This window comes from Rhinoderma darwinii, chromosome 9 (genome assembly GCF_050947455.1).
Source record: "Rhinoderma darwinii isolate aRhiDar2 chromosome 9, aRhiDar2.hap1, whole genome shotgun sequence".
Taxonomy (NCBI): domain Eukaryota; kingdom Metazoa; phylum Chordata; class Amphibia; order Anura; family Rhinodermatidae; genus Rhinoderma; species Rhinoderma darwinii.
The window spans coordinates 77,279,787-77,300,259 of NC_134695.1; the positions used below are offsets into that span (position 1 = coordinate 77,279,787).

General features: G+C 42.9%; 1 protein-coding gene across 4 annotated transcripts in view; it reads right to left on the bottom strand.

Moving 5' to 3' along the window:
* PLEKHA7 (pleckstrin homology domain containing A7) overlaps positions 1–20,473 on the bottom strand; it is a 164,363-nt gene that overhangs the window by 16,025 nt on the left and 127,865 nt on the right. The window contains exons 6-14 of one of the 4 annotated variants that reach the window (XM_075838217.1): positions 11,460–11,564; positions 11,310–11,382; positions 11,085–11,185; positions 8,964–9,130; positions 7,158–8,189; positions 4,216–4,696; positions 3,813–3,869; positions 1,387–1,440; positions 1,077–1,157 (exon numbers count right to left, since the gene is read on the bottom strand). In XM_075838217.1, the coding sequence (XP_075694332.1) occupies positions 1,077–1,157; positions 1,387–1,440; positions 3,813–3,869; positions 4,216–4,696; positions 7,158–8,189; positions 8,964–9,130; positions 11,085–11,185; positions 11,310–11,382; positions 11,460–11,564 (2,151 nt within the window). Of the gene's footprint in view, positions 1–1,076; positions 1,158–1,386; positions 1,441–3,782; positions 3,870–4,215; positions 4,697–7,157; positions 8,190–8,963; positions 9,131–11,084; positions 11,186–11,309; positions 11,383–11,459; positions 11,565–20,473 lie in introns of all 4 variants that reach the window. The other 3 variants (XM_075838215.1, XM_075838219.1, XM_075838218.1) reach the window with 3 other exon arrangements.

Sequence of the window (20,473 nt, forward strand, 5' to 3'; positions counted from 1 at the left end):
CGTGTAATGACACAAGTCCTGGAAACATGGCGGCAGCGGACGACCTCACAGGCGTGTCACGTGACCAAGACGACCGATTCAGAGGGGTTTGTCTCAACCAATAGGAGAGTGGACGGAAAACAAACTGCTGACTTGTGGATCACGTGTTTAGATTCTGTGTTGTGAAAGTCGATGAGTGAAGCCGATACCTAATTGGGGGTGATGAATTATTTAGACGCCGCTATCGTCTTTCTCATGCAAAATCATCTCGCAGCATTTTGAACAAGTGTCACAGGTTGAGAAGGAGAACACGTCGCTCTCGTATCGATCTTATCTGGCTACATAAACGCTTTCACGTGCCCGGTGCGTTGAGGGCGGCGCTCGTTTCTCCGCCATATTCTTTCTAGGCCGTTTCTCATGCACTTTCAGGACTTTCCTGGATTCACGAACATCACGCGCTGAAAAAACGTGACAGAATAGCGCCAGGCACATGTGATCGCTTAGGCAAAGCAGGTTCAGGACTAGAGATCCATGCTCAGTACATTGCGGCTATCCAGCTGCTGAGAAACTACAACTCCCAGCATGCCCTGACAGCAGACAACAGAGAAGACAAATATGAACATTTAGGGCGAGTACATGGGCTGCACGTGTTTAGCACTGAGGGCCACAATTCCGCTTCTATTCCTTTAAGGATACGTTCCCACACTGCATCGCTCTGATTGCTGCGCGGGACGTGAAACCGCGGTTCTGACCTTTTATTTGGGTTTTATGCTGTTTTTTTAACCATTGAATCCACAGGCAAGAAAACCATAAGAGCAAATCTAGGAAACGGTTAACCTCACCCCACAGTGGCTGCAAAGACATAACAACTGTTGGTGCCGGCGCCACTGCGTGTGAACAGTCCATGCTCGTCACAGAGCTGACACTCTAAATTACACAGAGCTCCGAAGAATAATACATTTCAAACAAGACCGATCAGCAGGCGGACTACAGGCATCAGCAAGCAAAAAAAACACAACAATAAAAATGACAGAGCCTGCGGAGAAGCTGCCGCACGCGCAAAGCCATGAAATGGTGACGAGGAGGAGGAGGCTTACGTTTATGCTCGTTCGATACCCCGGGGTGGAGTTCCTTAAAACACTGTGAACCAAGTTGATCAGAGGTTCATTATACTTTATCTGCGCCAAATTAAAAGAAACCTGGTGTGAAACGCACAGACAGATGTGAGCCCTCGTCCCGCCATCACTGGCGCAGACCGCAGCCGGGCAGCGGGGGACATCTCACTATTCACCATATACATTTCTAGATTTAACCCAATAACCTCAGGCTAAAGACTGAACGTCCAATCCACCACAAGAGGAGACCCCTCACCCCAGAACAGAGACCACCCAGGAATGAGATCGTTACCTTAAGGTCCAAGTAGTCCAGCTCCTTCTTCAGTTGTATGTAGGTGTCATCGGCCTCCGGAGAGAAGAGACAGCGCAGTAAGAACAGAGCAGAGAGTGCACAGCCCCTATATACCGGCTACCTACACATCTATCTATACGTCCCCGGGTAATGCCCTGCAGACTGCACACATCTATTTATACGTCCCGGGGTAATGACCTGCAGACTGCAGACATCTATCTATTCGTCCCCGGGTAATGACCTGCAGACTGCACACATCTATCTATACGTCCCCGGGTAATGCCCTGCAGGCTGTACACATCTATCTATACGTCCCCGTGTAATAACCTGCAGGCTGTACACATCTATCTATAGGTCCCCAGGTAATGACCTGCAGACTGTACACATCTATCTATACGTCCCCGGGTAATGACCTGCAGACATCTATCTATACGTCCCCGGGTAATGACCTGCAGGCTGTACACATCTATCTATAGGTCCCCAGGTAATGATCTGCAGACTGTACACATCTATCTATACGTCCCCGGATAATGACCTGCAGACATCTATCTATACGTCCCCGGGTAATGACCTGCAGACTGCACACATCTATCTATACGTCCCCGGGTAATGCCCTGCAGGCTGTACACATCTATCTATACGTCCCCGTGTAATGATCTGCAGACTGTACACATTATCTATACGTCCCCGTGTAATAACCTGCAGGCTGCACACATCTATCTATACTTTCTCTTATCTATACATCCTCCATGATCTATACGTCCTCTATGATCTATACGTCCTCTATGATCTATACGGCCCTCTATGATCTATACGTCCCCTCTTAGCTATACGTCCTCTATTATCTATATGTCCTCTATTAGCGATACGTCCTCTATTATCGATACGTCCTCTATTATCTATACGTCCCCTCTTATCTATACGTCCTCTATTATCTATATGTCCTCTATTAGCGATACGTCCTCTATTATCGATACGTCCTCTATTATCTATACGTCCCCTCTTATCTATACGTCCTCTATTATCTATATGTCCTCTATTAGCGATACGTCCTCTATTATCGATACGTCCTCTATTATCTATACGTCCCCTCTTATCTATACGTCCTCTCCTCTATACATCTACCCTGAGATTCTTATCTCTCATTCTGTAATAACATGATGCAGTCGTTATTCTCATACACATATGTGGAGACCCACAACATACATATTAATGGCGGCGTGCAGCGATGACCATGCATAACATGTACAACATTCCCCCCGAGACACCGGGGATATCGCTGCGGCAGCGCTCCGTTATTCCGCTCTCATGCGGGGCACAATTTGGCGTGGAATGATGCGCTGTAATGTGGGTTGTATATGTGTTGGGACAACACATATATGTACAGACACTGAGCCAGCAGGGAGCAGCAGTAACATGACTGACAGGTTAGTATGTGAATGCAGCTCTGGATGTGACTAGTGTACAAGACACTGTGTATTTCAGGACCAGCATGCTGGACACATTACAGTTGGTTTATATTTTGGGGTGATGATGAATGTGGAGGTGCCTGAGGCACGATGAAGTGTAATTTGGTACCATCAGTGATAAGCGTTGCGTCCGCACAGAGCGCCCCTCCCCCCGCCGCTCGGAGCTCTAATGAACATTTCACTAATTGAATTTATCTGCCAGGAAGGGGATGCGGATACGTGAGGCATCGCCGGTTCATGTAAGGACATAAAGTGTCCCAGGGAAAGTAGTGACCGCACCTGCGGGTTATTATTACCAGTGCCCCCCTCATCCTGGACCGCAGTGACGGGGGGGGGGGGGGGGTGACCACTGCAGCGGCGCAGGCAAGCGAGGGTTAAGGGAAGGCGACAAGAAGCTGCATTCTATAGGCCAGTGGTCTCCAACTGCAACTTCCAGGCATGTTGGGGGTTGTAGCTTCACAACAGCTGGAGAGCTCCAGGTTGGAGACCACGGCCATAGACCATGAAGGCCGTGCTGCGGGGAGGATGAATGGTGGGGGGAGCAGACACGGGGGAGGACAGGAGACCTGACGCCGCTTTATTTCGCCATTGTGTAATTTCGGATGTATTCAGCTGCACCCCGGCTTTCCATATCTGTATGAAGATAAAACGTATCTGCTCCGGCTGCCGGACGCTCTGAACGTGTGACATAAGATGAAAACACTGGGACCCCCAATCACACACAAGTGTCAGCTGGATCCAAGGGCAGCAGCTGGGGGTCCGGGAGGACCTCAGGTCCCAATAAGAGGCCCAGAAACCTTGGAGAATAGTCCAGTCCCGGCTCTGCAGCAAGTTCACTTTAAGGGTTAACGGAGGTTGAGATTTTACATTGTTTTACTTTAGGAGGAAACTACAAAATGGCAAAATAAGATGAAGAAAAGTTCTTACCGACTGTCCGTGCAAACTGGGGGCACTTACGGTGTGCGTCATGTATCCCATGGACGGCATGGACCGGCGATCTATGTGAGCGGAGGACTGGGAGGAAAGAGGACAAGACAAATGAGAGGAGCCACAACCCAGAAACAAAGCCTCAAATACTGCAGGTACCCCCGCCGCCCAGACCACCGCCAACACGTCCCGGCCCGGGGCCGCCCCTCACCCCCACATACCCGGACTCGTGCTTCCCTGTCACATCCACACTATGGGGGCAGCCTCGGGTCTCCGCAGCTTGTCAGGACTATCATGGGGTCAGCAGGATATTTATACATAACTGAAGACCCCCAACACAATGAGGACGTGATGCCCGAGATTATTCACGACAGGTGGTGGGCACTGGACTGCGGCCACGTGAACATCTAAGTGGAAGACCAACGAACATTACCTTTACAGCACGGACCCGCGTCTTCTGAGGTGACCCCATGTAGGAGATGTCGGCAGCTCGTTCCTCTGGCCGCACCGCGAGCCTTTCCGCTGGAGTGTGGGGTCTCCGGGGAGGAAAAGCTTTTGAAGCTGGTGGTGGGATGTCGGATGGAGAAGGAGGGACAGAAATAGATCGTGGGACATCCAACAAGCTCTTGGCCCGGGATCGGTCTTCCAAGGTGCCCATGGTGATCTGTCCAGTAGGGCTGCCATGTTTGAACTGCTGCCTTTGCTGCCACTCGTACAGTTGCCACACGGTGCCTTCCTTGTTGGCCTTACGCTCCTGGTTGGACATCTTCAGGTGACTGACCCGGTCCTGTGCATATTTGTAGTCACTTGGCAAGTTTCGAACAGGTGGAGGGGAGCCCCCGAAAGGTTGTCTGCTGGTCTTTGGCAAAGTCTGGTATCTTTCAGAGAGGGGAAGGGGAAGCTCAGAACCAACACTGAGGAGTGGAGAACAAGACAAGAGTTCAGAGGCAGAAAATGAGATGTCACAAACTACGGCCAAATCTACATCTGATCACAATGTAATTATATATCAGTGATGTCAGTAACAGGGGGCGGGGCTGTGACAACCTCTCACACATGATATACAGGCGGGTTGTCAGTAGTAATAGATGAATAGCTGTTACTGTATATAAGATGTGTGGATCTCATGTCTGATCACATGTAATTATATTATATATCAGTGATGTCAGTAACAGGGGGCGGGGCTGTGACAACCTCTCACACATGATATACAGGCGGGTTGTCAGTAGTAATAGATGAATAGCTGTGACTGTATATAAGATGTGTGGATCTCATGTCTGATCACAGTGTAATTATATATCAGTGATGTCAGTAACAGGGGGCGGGGCTGTGACAACCTCTCACACATGATATACAGGCTGGTTGTCAGTAGTAATAGATGAATAGCTGTTACTGTATATAAGATGTGTGGATCTCATGTCTGATCACAATGTAATTATATTATATATCAGTGATGTCAGTAACAGGGGGCGGGGCTGTGACAACCTCTCACACATGATATACAGGCAGGTTGTCAGTAGTAATAGATGAATAGCTGTTACTGTATATAAGATGTGTGGATCTCATGTCTGATCACAATGTAATTATATTATATATCAGTGATGTCAGTAACAGGGGGCGGGGCTGTGACAACCTCTCACACATGATATACAGGCAGGTTGTCAGTAGTAATAGATGAATAGCTGTTACTGTATATAAGATGTGTGGATCTCATGTCTGATCACAATGTAATTATATTATATATCAGTGATGTCAGTAACAGGGGGCGGGGCTGTGACAACCTCTCACACATGATATACAGGCTGGTTGTCAGTAGTAATAGATGAATAGCTGTTACTGTATATAAGATGTGTGGATCTCATGTCTGATCACAACGTAATTATATTATATATCAGTGATGTCAGTAACAGGGGGCGGGGCTGTGACAACCTCTCACACATGATATACAGGCTGGTTGTCAGTAGTAATAGATGAATAGCTGTGACTGTATATAAGATGTGTGGATCTCATGTCTGATCACAGTGTAATTATATTATATATCGGTGATGTCAGTAACAGGGGGCGGAGCTGTGACAACCTCTCACACATGATATACAGGCTGGTTGTCAGTAGTAATAGATGAATAGCTGGGACTGTATATAAGATGTGTGGATCTCATGTCTGATCACAGTGTAATTATATTATATATCAGTGATGTCAGTAACAGGGGGCGGGGCTGTGACAACCTCTCACACATGATATACAGGCTGGTTGTCAGTAGTAATAGATGAATAGCTGTGACTGTATATAAGATGTGTGGATCTCATGTCTGATCACAATGTAATTATATTATATATCAGTGATGTCAGTAACAGGGGGCGGGGCTGTGACAACCTCTCACACATGATATACAGGCTGGTTGTCAGTAGTAATAGATGAATAGCTGTTACTGTATATAAGATGTGTGGATCTCATGTCTGATCACAATGTAATTATATTATATATCAGTGATGTCAGTAACAGGGGGCGTGGCTGTGACAACCTCTCACACATGATATACAGGCTGGTTGTCAGTAGTAATAGATGAATAGCTGTGACTGTATATAAGATGTGTGGATCTCATGTCTGATCACAATGTAATTATATTATATATCAGTGATGTCAGTAACAGGGGGCGGGGCTGTGACAACCTCTCACACATGATATACAGGCAGGTTGTCAGTAGTAATAGATGAATAGCTGTTACTGTATATAAGATGTGTGGATCTCATGTCTGATCACAATGTAATTATATTATATATCAGTGATGTCAGTAACAGGGGGCGGGGCTGTGACAACCTCTCACACATGATATACAGGCTGGTTGTCAGTAGTAATAGATGAATAGCTGTTACTGTATATAAGATGTGTGGATCTCATGTCTGATCACAATGTAATTATATTATATATCAGTGATGTCAGTAACAGGGGGCGGGGCTGTGACAACCTCTCACACATGATATACAGGCAGGTTGTCAGTAGTAATAGATGAATAGCTGTTACTGTATATAAGATGTGTGGATCTCATGTCTGATCACAATGTAATTATATTATATATCAGTGATGTCAGTAACAGGGGGCGGGGCTGTGACAACCTCTCACATATGATGAGCCAAGAATCTATACTCATGTGGAGACTGCAGGTGGCGTCATGTATAGATCCTATATACAAGGCGTGGATATCTTTAACCAGATGATGGATAACGACCTGCAGTCATTGGAGCAGCCAGGGTGTCACAGCCCCTCCCCCGGATTGCACCCATCCATAGTGGAGGTAATACAGGAATTATTATACAGCCTTCGCCCCTGATGAAGAACACTGGTACCAAGTCTCCCGATAATATCAGATCTTCTTACCTTTTACTGTCTCCCTTCTGGACCTTTACCCACTGCTCCACCTGGCCCATCACACTCGTCCTGTGCCCTTGTTTCTCAGGATTAGCAGTTGCAGGATATCGTCTTTTGTAAGTGTCGGTTCCGTTCTGTTCGAGGGGTCCGGCGCTCACTCGGAAGGAGGGTGGGAGGGTTCCGTTTCTCTCAATGATCTGGGGCTGAGGGGTCTGTGAAACCTGGGGTCTGTAGGACTTCGAAAAGTCTGTGAATGCGGACGTCCGGCCATTGGACAGGAGGGAGGGGGCCAACTTTCCTCCACTTGAATTTAAGGTGTTTTTGTGGGCAATGTAGTTCTCCCGAGTCTTTGTGTCTCGGGATTTTTCATGGCCCCCCACGACCCGGTACTGCTCCTTCTCCAACAAACCCTGGTGCTGCTCTCTGTCTCCCATATTTCGTTGGCGCTCGTTGTTTCCTGGTTCCCGATGGCGCTCCTTGTCCCCCCCATCCCTGTAGCGCTCCTTGTCTGTTGGGTCCCTGTAGCGCTCCTTGTCTGCTGGGTCCCTGTAGCGCTCCTTGTCTGCTGGGTCCCTGTAGCGCTCCTTGTCTGCTGGGTCCCTGTAGCGCTCCTTGTCTGCTGGGTCCCTGTAGCGCTCCTTGTCTGCTGGGTCCCTGTAGCGCTCCTTGTCTGCTGGGTCCCTGTAGCGCTCCTTGTCTGCTGGGTCCCTGTAGCGCTCCTTGTCTCCTGGGTCCCTGTAGCGCTCCTTGTCTGCTGGGTCCTCATGGCGTCCCTTGTCTGCTGGGTCCCTGTAGTGCTCCTTGTCTGCTGGGTCCCTGTAGCGCTCCTTGTCTCCTGGGTCCCTGTAGCGCTCCTTGTCTGCTGGGTCCTCGTGGCGTCCCTTGTCCCCTAGGTCTTTATGTTCTCCAGAGTTTCGTCTCGGTTCCTCCGGTTTCCGATAACCGCTCCTCGTCTGGATTCCTTCCGGTTTTGCATATTCTCTGAAGGAGTCCATGTGGTTGTTGACCGGGGTCGGCAGCCACTCCATGTCCACGATCTCCCTGCAAAAACAGCAAACTAACAATGAGGACGACGCGATGAACTTTGGGGCGACACGGTCAGTGAAAAGTCTGGAGCGGTGTCCGGGCGAGGAGAAGGTTAGGGGCACTCACTGCAGGCGAGGAGCCGGAGCCCTGACACCTTGTGAGCTTTATTATTGCTGAGCTCAGGGATTCCAGCGCCCGGACAGACACAATCCATGAAAAGCTTCCCTGACTGCGGAGGAAGCCGGATAGAGAGCGAGCCCCCCGTCAGTAACACTGCGGCGGCCTGCAGGGGAGCGCAGGATTCTTCAAATAGTCAATAGAAGGTGCACAATGTCAATGGGACAATTAACAAGAGAAAATGAGCAAAGCGTCTGGAGAAGGAGACAGTCAGCATGGAGGGGGCCGCACGTAATAAACATAGGAGTGTGAGGACTGACACCGGGATGAGATCCACAATGATCAGAATGACACCGGCCGCCCCCTCAGTGCAGACCGCAGGGCTCTGGTATTATAGATCACAGATGCGGCACGTTACTGATGAACATTCAGGGATTCGATCCTCATCTCATCGTTAATAATTATCCCAGAATTCCCTGCTCTGCAGCACTCTACTGTCCAGGAAGCACCTGTGTCCTGAATAGAATGGCAGAACTACAGTAAAGACTGACACACAGGCAAAGTTATGAAAGGCGGCGGGGTGCAATGCTTCATTGTAGTTGAGGTGTCACTCAGGGTGTATGGAAAGCTGGGTGACGGCTATTAGTAACTCTATATGATAGGACTGCTCACCTCCGGCTGCCGGGGGCGTTCTGGACGAGCGCTGCTTGGTTCATCACCCGGATCCAGCCGTTCATGTCCTCCTGGGTGTCGGCGCTGAAGTAGTAGGTCCTCATGCTGGGGGGGTCCCGGAGGGAGTCTGTCTGCTGGATGAACGCCCGCATCCCAGCATGCACAGCCTGTAACATAAAGGGGGCCCCATCACCGGCCGCTCCAGGTCATCGCAGCTCATTATATAACAATAGCAGCGACAATAACTCCCTGCGGACACTGCAACAACTCTCAACATCTGAAAACCGTCCAAAACACAGGCGATTAACCCCGCGCAGCCCGACTGGTACCGCAAGATGAGGGAAGCCGCTATCCATAACAACACGAGGAGACCCGGACTGCAGAGAACAATGAGTGTCTGGACTGCGCGCAGGGAGCGCTCCCACCCCTCGGCTCCGGCCCTCCGGGTGACAGTGGTGGGGGTCGCTGCTCCGGGTGACAGCGGTGGGGGTCGCTGCTCCGGGTGACAGTGGTGGGGGTCGCTGCTCCGGGTGACAGTGGAGGGGGTCGCAGCTCCGGGTGACAGCGGTGGGGGTCGCAGCTCCGGGTGACAGCGGTGGGGGTCGCTGCTCCGGGTGACAGTGGTGGGGGTCGCAGCTCCGGGTGACAGCGGTGGGGGTCGCAGCTCCGGGTGACAGCGGTGGGGGTCGCTGCTCCGGGTGACAGCGGTGGGGGTCGCTGCTCCGGGTGACAGCGGTGGGGGTCGCTGCTCCGGGTGACAGCGGTGGGGGTCGCTGCTCCGGGTGACAGTGGTGGGGGTCGCTGCTCCGGGTGACAGTGGAGGGGGTCGCAGCTCCGGGTGACAGCGGTGGGGGTCGCAGCTCCGGGTGACAGCGGTGGGGGTCGCTGCTCCGGGTGACAGCGGTGGGGGTCGCTGCTCCGGGTGACAGTGGTGGGGGTCGCAGCTCCGGGTGACAGCGGTGGGGGTCGCAGCTCCGGGTGACAGTGGTGGGGGTCGCTGCTCCGGGTGACAATGGTGGGGGTCGCTGCTCCGGGTGACAATGGTGGGGGTCGCTGCTCCGGGTGACAATGGTGGGGGTCGCTGCTCCGGGTGACAATGGTGGGGGTCGCTGCTCCGGGTGACAATGGTGGGGGTCGCTGCTCCGGGTGACAATGGTGGGGGTCGCTGCTCCGGGTGACAGCGGTGGGGGTCGCTGCTCCGGGCGGACGCATCACTAACACGAAGTGACAGGCGCAGCTCTACTGGGATCAGCAATTCTCCGGGATCTACTACAATTCCCATGTGTTACCATTTACATCAGCCGCGTCCCGCGAGATCATGGACAGGACGATCAGATCAGCGGTGATATAACAGAAGACGGGCGCCGGAGCAGCCGAGTCCTCGCCTTTATAAAGCTGCGCAGCATCTGACGGTACACGAGCCGCCAGGAACCGCCACAGACTACAATGCTCATCGTTTGTTACCGGTTTTGTGGCAATTTGGCATAAAAAAATTCAACTGAATAAAACACGATCTCACTTTCTCCATTACAGGAAAGAAATGATAAGTCATATAAACGTGTGAACGATCCCTGAGAGATAACCGCCGTCCTGCGCCAAGAGCGTCGCATCATTACAGGGAGGAACGGACGCCCGTCAGTATAAAGAACGTCGATCCGGGGGCGGCCCGGGGTCAATCATGAGGAGCTGATCATCCGGCATCAAACTGAGAGAATAACGAAACGCATCAGCGACGAAGAGATAACGAGCCGGGGCCAAACGCAACCGGGGGCCGCACGGACGCCTCATATTGAGATTTGATGCAATATCACTGAAAATGGCGCCAATCGTGACGTATAACCCACAAATGACAGCACAATAAATATAATAAAACACGCAGGGATCCGGATGCTACAGCGGCACGGAGAATAAACGTGGTGATCTGATTGGCTGCCATGGTGGGTGGGGGGGGGTTACGTTATACAGATGAATAGCGCACACGTCCTCCGCGACATACACAAGCCGCTGCGTTTCCCGCAATCACTTCCCTGTGGTCTGAGCCTCTTAACGGTGATCAGACTCCGAGGCGGCAGCGCCAATCTCCTCCTCATATAACCGCCATCCTCTAATACACAACGTTACCTTGAAGGAATACTTGCGGTTTATCCGATCCTCCGATCCGGTGGGAGAGATGGTGTAGCTCAGGAGAGGAATGCTGCCCAGGACGGCCTCTTCCCTGCTGTCTGATATGGGGAGAGACGGGACTGATGAGGTTCGTTATATGGGGTGTATTATATGTTATTACAGTACACCTCTCCCAGGTGACCCCGGACTGTGCCCATCCCCCACCTTCTCTCCGCATCTCACCTTTATAGTAGAAGAGACAGTAATCGGAGAGCAGGAACCATCGTCTCTTCCACAGCTTCATCCCTGTACTGTCCTGCAGCGGAGAACACAAAGACACGGAGTATATAGTATATAGTGCCGGCCCTCCCCCGCCACCAGCGCTGCACCCACCTGTTTATACAGCCATCCCCGGACCAGGACCGGCACACTCGGGTTCCTCTTTATAGAGTGGTCTCTCTTACCGAAGCTGTAAACCTTCCCAACAGATCTGGACGCCTGAAATGACACGAGAGCATCAGCGAGAACAGAAAACACGAAACGCACGAAAGACGAAGGAAGGCGACGACGATAACAGTGTCTGCATATATACTATATACACAGTGTGGAGGAATATACTATATATACAGTGTGGAGGAATATACTATATATACAGTGTGGAGGAATATACTATATATACAGTGTGGAGGAATATACTATATACACAGTGTGGAGGAATATACTATATATACAGTGTGGAGGAATATACTATATACAGTGTGGAGGAATATACTATATATACAGTGTGGAGGAATATACTATATACACAGTGTGGAGGAATATACTATATATACAGTGTGGAGGAATATACTATATATACAGTGTGGAGGAATATACTATATATACAGTGTGGAGGAATATACTATATATACAGTGTGGAGGAATATACTATATACACAGTGTGGAGGAATATACTATATATACAGTGTGGAGGAATATACTATATACAGTGTGGAGGAATATACTATATATACAGTGTGGAGGAATATACTATATATACAGTGTGGAGGAATATACTAGATATATACAGTGTGGAGGAATATACTATATATACAGTGTGGAGGAATATACTATATATACAGTGTGGAGGAATATACTATATATACAGTGTGGAGGAATATACTATATATACAGTGTGGAGGAATATACTATATATACAGTGTGGAGGAATATACTATATATACAGTGTGGAGGAATATACTATATACAGTGTGGAGGAATATACTATATACACAGTGTGGAGGAATATACTATATACACAGTGTGGAGGAATATACTATATACAGTGTGGAGGAATATACTATATATACAGTGTGGAGGAATATACTATATATACAGTGTGGAGGAATATACTATATACAGTGTGGAGGAATATACTATATACACAGTGTGGAGGAATATACTATATACACAGTGTGGAGGAATATACTATATACACAGTGTGGAGGAATATACTATATATACAGTGTGGAGGAATATACTATATATACAGTGTGGAGGAATATACTATATACAGTGTGGAGGAATATACTATATACACAGTGTGGAGGAATATACTATATATACAGTGTGGAGGAATATACTATATACACAGTGTGGAGGAATATACTATATATACAGTGTGGAGGAATATACTATATATACAGTGTGGAGGAATATACTATATATACAGTGTGGAGGAATATACTATATATACAGTGTGGAGGAATATACTATATATACAGTGTGGAGGAATATACTATATACACAGTGTGGAGGAATATACTATATACACAGTGTGGAGGAATATACTATATATACAGTGTGGAGGAATATACTATATATACAGTGTGGAGGAATATACTATATATACAGTGTGGAGGAATATACGATATATACAGTGTGGAGGAATATACTATATATACAGTGTGGAGGAATATACTATATATACAGTGTGGAGGAATATACTATATATACAGTGTGGAGGAATATACTATATATACAGTGTGGAGGAATATACTATATATACAGTGTGGAGGAATATACTATATATACAGTGTGGAGGAATATACTATATATACAGTGTGGAGGAATATACTATATATACAGTGTGGAGGAATATACTATATATACAGTGTGGAGGAATATACTATATACAGTGTGGAGGAATATACTATATACAGTGTGGAGGAATATACTATATATACAGTGTGGAGGAATATACTATATATACAGTGTGGAGGAATATACTATATATACAGTGTGGAGGAATATACTATATACAGTGTGGAGGAATATACTATATACAGTGTGGAGGAATATACTATATATACAGTGTGGAGGAATATACTATATATACAGTGTGGAGGAATATACTATATACACAGTGTGGAGGAATATACTATATATACAGTGTGGAGGAATATACTATATACACAGTGTGGAGGAATATACTATATACACAGTGTGGAGGAATATACTATATATACAGTGTGGAGGAATATACTATATACAGTGTGGAGGAATATACTATATACACAGTGTGGAGGAATATACTATATATACAGTGTGGAGGAATATACTATATATACAGTGTGGAGGAATATACTATATACACAGTGTGGAGGAATATACTATATACACAGTGTGGAGGAATATACTATATACACAGTGTGGAGGAATATACTAGATATATACAGTGTCCGCATATATACTATATATACAGTGTGGAGGAATATACTATATATACAGTGTGGAGGAATATACTATATATACAGTGTGGAGGAATATACTATATATACAATGTGGAGGAATATACTATATATACAGTGTGGAGGAATATACTATATATACAGTGTGGAGGAATATACTATATATACAGTGTGGAGGAATATACTATATATACAGTGTGGAGGAATATACTATATACAGTGTGGAGGAATATACTATATACAGTGTGGAGGAATATACTATATATACAGTGTGGAGGAATATACTATATACAGTGTGGAGGAATATACTATATACAGTGTGGAGGAATATACTATATACACAGTGTGGAGGAATATACTATATATACAGTGTGGAGGAATATACTATATACAGTGTGGAGGAATATACTATATACAGTGTGGAGGAATATACTATATATACAGTGTGGAGGAATATACTATATATACAGTGTGGAGGAATATACTATATATACAGTGTGGAGGAATATACTATATACAGTGTGGAGGAATATACTATATACAGTGTGGAGGAATATACTATATATACAGTGTGGAGGAATATACTATATATACAGTGTGGAGGAATATACTATATATACAGTGTGGAGGAATATACTATATACAGTGTGGAGGAATATACTATATACAGTGTGGAGGAATATACTATATATACAGTGTGGAGGAATATACTATATATACAGTGTGGAGGAATATACTATATACACAGTGTGGAGGAATATACTATATATACAGTGTGGAGGAATATACTATATACACAGTGTGGAGGAATATACTATATACACAGTGTGGAGGAATATACTATATATACAGTGTGGAGGAATATACTATATACAGTGTGGAGGAATATACTATATACACAGTGTGGAGGAATATACTATATATACAGTGTGGAGGAATATACTATATATACAGTGTGGAGGAATATACTATATACACAGTGTGGAGGAATATACTATATACACAGTGTGGAGGAATATACTATATACACAGTGTGGAGGAATATACTAGATATATACAGTGTCCGCATATATACTATATATACAGTGTGGAGGAATATACTATATATACAGTGTGGAGGAATATACTATATATACAGTGTGGAGGAATATACTATATATACAGTGTGGAGGAATATACTATATATACAGTGTGGAGGAATATACTATATATACAGTGTGGAGGAATATACTATATATACAGTGTGGAGGAATATACTATATATACAGTGTGGAGGAATATACTATATACACAGTGTGGAGGAATATACTATATATACAGTGTGGAGGAATATACTAGATATATACAGTGTCCGCATATATACTATATATACAGTGTGGAGGAATATACTATATATACAGTGTGGAGGAATATACTATATATACAGTGTGGAGGAATATACTATATACAGTGTGGAGGAATATACTATATACAGTGTGGAGGAATATACTATATATACACAGTGTGGAGGAATATACTATATACACAGTGTGGAGGAATATACTATATACAGTGTGGAGGAATATACTATATATACAGTGTGGAGGAATATACTATATATACAGTGTGGAGGAATATACTATATACAGTGTGGAGGAATATACTATATATACAGTGTGGAGGAATATACTATATACACAGTGTGGAGGAATATACTATATACACAGTGTGGAGGAATATACTATATATACAGTGTGGAGGAATATACTATATATACAGTGTGGAGGAATATACTATATATACAGTGTGGAGGAATATACTATATACAGTGTGGAGGAATATACTATATATACAGTGTGGAGGAATATACTATATACAGTGTGGAGGAATATACTATATATACAGTGTGGAGGAATATACTATATACACAGTGTGGAGGAATATACTATATATACAGTGTGGAGGAATATACTATATATACAGTGTGGAGGAATATACTATATATACAGTGTGGAGGAATATACTATATACAGTGTGGAGGAATATACTATATACACAGTGTGGAGGAATATACTATATACACAGTGTGGAGGAATATACTATATATACAGTGTGGAGGAATATACTATATACACAGTGTGGAGGAATATACTATATATACAGTGTGGAGGAATATACTATATATACAGTGTGGAGGAATATACTATATATACAGTGTGGAGGAATATACTATATACACAGTGTGGAGGAATATACTATATATACAGTGTGGAGGAATATACTATATACAGTGTGGAGGAATATACTATATATACAGTGTGGAGGAATATACTATATATACACAGTGTGGAGGAATATACTATATATACAGTGTGGAGGAATATACTATATATACAGTGTGGAGGAATATACTATATATACAGTGTGGAGGAATATACTATATACACAGTGTGGAGGAATATACTATATATACAGTGTGGAGGAATATACTATATACACAGTGTGGAGGAATATACTATATATACAGTGTGGAGGAATATACTATATATACAGTGTGGAGGAATATACTATATATACAGTGTGGAGGAATATACTATATATACAGTGTGGAGGAATATACTATATACACAGTGTGGAGGAATATACTATATACACAGTGAGGAGGAATATACTATATATACAGTGTGGAGGAATATACTATATATACAGTGTGGAGGAATATACTATATATACAGTGTGGAGGAATATACTATATATACAGTGTGGAGGAATATACTATATACAGTGTGGAGGAATATACTATATATACAGTGTGGAGGAATATACTATATATACAGTGTGGAGGAATATACTATATATACAGTGTGGAGGAATATACTATATACAGTGTGGAGGAATATACTATATATACAGTGTGGAGGAATATACTATATATACAGTGTGGAGGAATATACTATATACAGTGTGGAGGAATATACTATATACAGTGTGGAGGAATATACTATATATACAGTGTGGAGGAATATACTATATACAGTGTGGAGGAATATACTATATACAGTGTGGAGGAATATACTATATACACAGTGTGGAGGAATATACTATATATACAGTGTGGAGGAATATACTATATATACAGTGTGGAGGAATATACGATATATACAGTGTGGAGGAATATACTATATACACAGTGTGGAGGAATATACTATATACAGTGTGGAGGAATATACTATATACAGTGTGGAGGAATATACTATATACAGTGTGGAGGAATATACTATATATACAGTGTGGAGGAATATACTATATACAGTGTGGAGGAATATACTATATACACAGTGTGGAGGAATATACTATATATACAGTGTGGAGGAATATACTATATATACAGTGTGGAGGAATATACTATATATACAGTGTGGAGGAATATACTATATATACAGTGTGGAGGAATATACTATATACAGTGTGGAGGAATATACTATATATACAGTGTGGAGGAATATACTATATATACAGTGTGGAGGAATATACTATATACACAGTGTGGAGGAATATACTATATACACAGTGTGGAGGAATATACTATATACACAGTGTGGAGGAATATACTATATACAGTGTGGAGGAATATACTATATATACAGTGTGGAGGAATATACTATATATACAGTGTGGAGGAATATACTATATATACAGTGTGGAGGAATATACTATATATACAGTGTGGAGGAATATACTATATATACAGTGTGGAGGAATATACTATATATACAGTGTGGAGGAATATACTATATATACAGTGTGGAGGAATATACTATATATACAGTGTGGAGGAATATACTATATATACAGTGTGGAGGAATATACTATATATACAGTGTGGAGGAATATACTATATACAGTGTGGAGGAATATACTATATATACAGTGTGGAGGAATATACTATATATACAGTGTGGAGGAATATACTATATACACAGTGTGGAGGAATATACTATATATACAGTGTGGAGGAATATACTATATACACAGTGTGGAGGAATATACTATATACACAGTGTGGAGGAATATACTATATATACAGTGTGGAGGAATATACTATATATACAGTGTGGAGGAATATACTATATATACAGTGTGGAGGAATATACTATATATACAGTGTGGAGGAATATACTATATATACAGTGTGGAGGAATATACTATATATACAGTGTGGAGGAATATACTATATACAGTGTGGAGGAATATACTATATATACAGTGTGGAGGAATATACTATATATACAGTGTGGAGGAATATACTATATATACAGTGTGGAGGAATATACTATATATACAGTGTGGAGGAATATACTATATATACAGTGTGGAGGAATATACTATATATACAGTGTAGAGGAATATACTATATATACAGTGTGGAGGAATATACTATATATACAGTGTGGAGGAATATACTATATACAGTGTGGAGGAATATACTATATATACAGTGTGGAGGAATATACTATATATACAGTGTGGAGGAATATACTATATATACAGTGTGGAGGAATATACTATATATACAGTGTGGAGGAATATACTATATATACAGTGTGGAGGAATATACTATATATACAGTGTGGAGGAATATACTATATATACAGTGTGGAGGAATATACTATATATACAGTGTGGAGGAATATACTATATACACAGTGTGGAGGAATATACTATATACACAGTGTGGAGGAATATACTATATACAGTGTGGAGGAATATACTATATACAGTGTGGAGGAATATACTATATATACAGTGTGGAGGAATATACTATATATACAGTGTGGAGGAATATACTATATATACAGTGTGGAGGAATATACTATATATACAGTGTGGAGGAATATACTATATATACAGTGTGGAGGAATATACTATATATACAGTGTGGAGGAATATACTATATACAGTGTGGAGGAATATACTATATACAGTGTGGAGGAATATACTATATATACAGTGTGGAGGAATATACTATATATACAGTGTGGAGGAATATACTATATATACAGTGTGGAGGAATATACTATATATACAGTGTGGAGGAATATACTATATACAGTGTGGAGGAATATACTATATATACAGTGTGGAGGAATATACTATATATACAGTGTGGAGGAATATACTATATACACAGTGTGGAGGAATATACTATATACACAGTGTGGAGGAATATACTATATATACAGTGTGGAGGAATATACTATATATACAGTGTGGAGGAATATACTATATACACAGTGTGGAGGAATATACTATATACAGTGTGGAGGAATATACTATATACAGTGTGGAGGAATATACTATATATACAGTGTGGAGGAATATACTATATATACAGTGTGGAGGAATATACTATATACAGTGTGGAGGAATATACTATATACAGTGTGGAGGAATATACTATATACAGTGTGGAGGAATATACTATATACACAGTGTGGAGGAATATACTATATATACAGTGTGGAGGAATATACTATATATACAGTGTGGAGGAATATACTATATATACAGTGTGGAGGAATATACTATATATACAGTGTGGAGGAATATACTATATATACAGTGTGGAGGAATATACTATATATACAGTGTGGAGGAATATACTATATATACAGTGTGGAGGAATATACTATATATACAGTGTGGAGGAATATACTATATACACAGTGTGGAGGAATATACTATATATACAGTGTGGAGGAATATACTATATACACAGTGTGGAGGAATATACTATATACACAGTGAGGAGGAATATACTATATATACAGTGTGGAGGAATATACTATATATACAGTGTGGAGGAATATACTATATATACAGTGTGGAGGAATATACTATATATACAGTGTGGAGGAATATACTATATATACAGTGTGGAGGAATATACTATATATACAGTGTGGAGGAATATACTATATACACAGTGTGGAGGAATATACTATATATACAGTGTGGAGAAATATACTATATATACAGTGTGGAGGAATATACTATATATACAGTGTGGAGGAATATACTATATATACAGTGTGGAGGAATATACTATATATACAGTGTGGAGGAATATACTATATACACAGTGTGGAGGAATATACTATATACACAGTGTGGAGGAATATACTATATATACAGTGTGGAGGAATATACTATATATACAGTGTGGAGGAATATACTATATACACAGTGTGGAGGAATATACTATATACAATGTGTGGAGGAATATACTATATATACAGTGTGGAGGAATATACTATATATACAGTGTGGAGGAATATACTATATATACAGTGTGGAGGAATATACTATATATACAGTGTGGAGGAATATACTATATATACAGTGTGGAGGAATATACTATATATACAGTGTGGAGGAATATACTATATATACAGTGTGGAGGAATATACTATATATACAGTGTGGAGGAATATACTATATACAGTGTGGAGGAATATACTATATACAGTGTGGAGGAATATACTATATATACAGTGTGGAGGAATATACTATATACACAGTGTGGAGGAATATACTATATATACAGTGTGGAGGAATATACTATATATACAGTGTGGAGGAATATACTATATATACAGTGTGGAGGAATATACTATATATACAGTGTGGAGGAATATA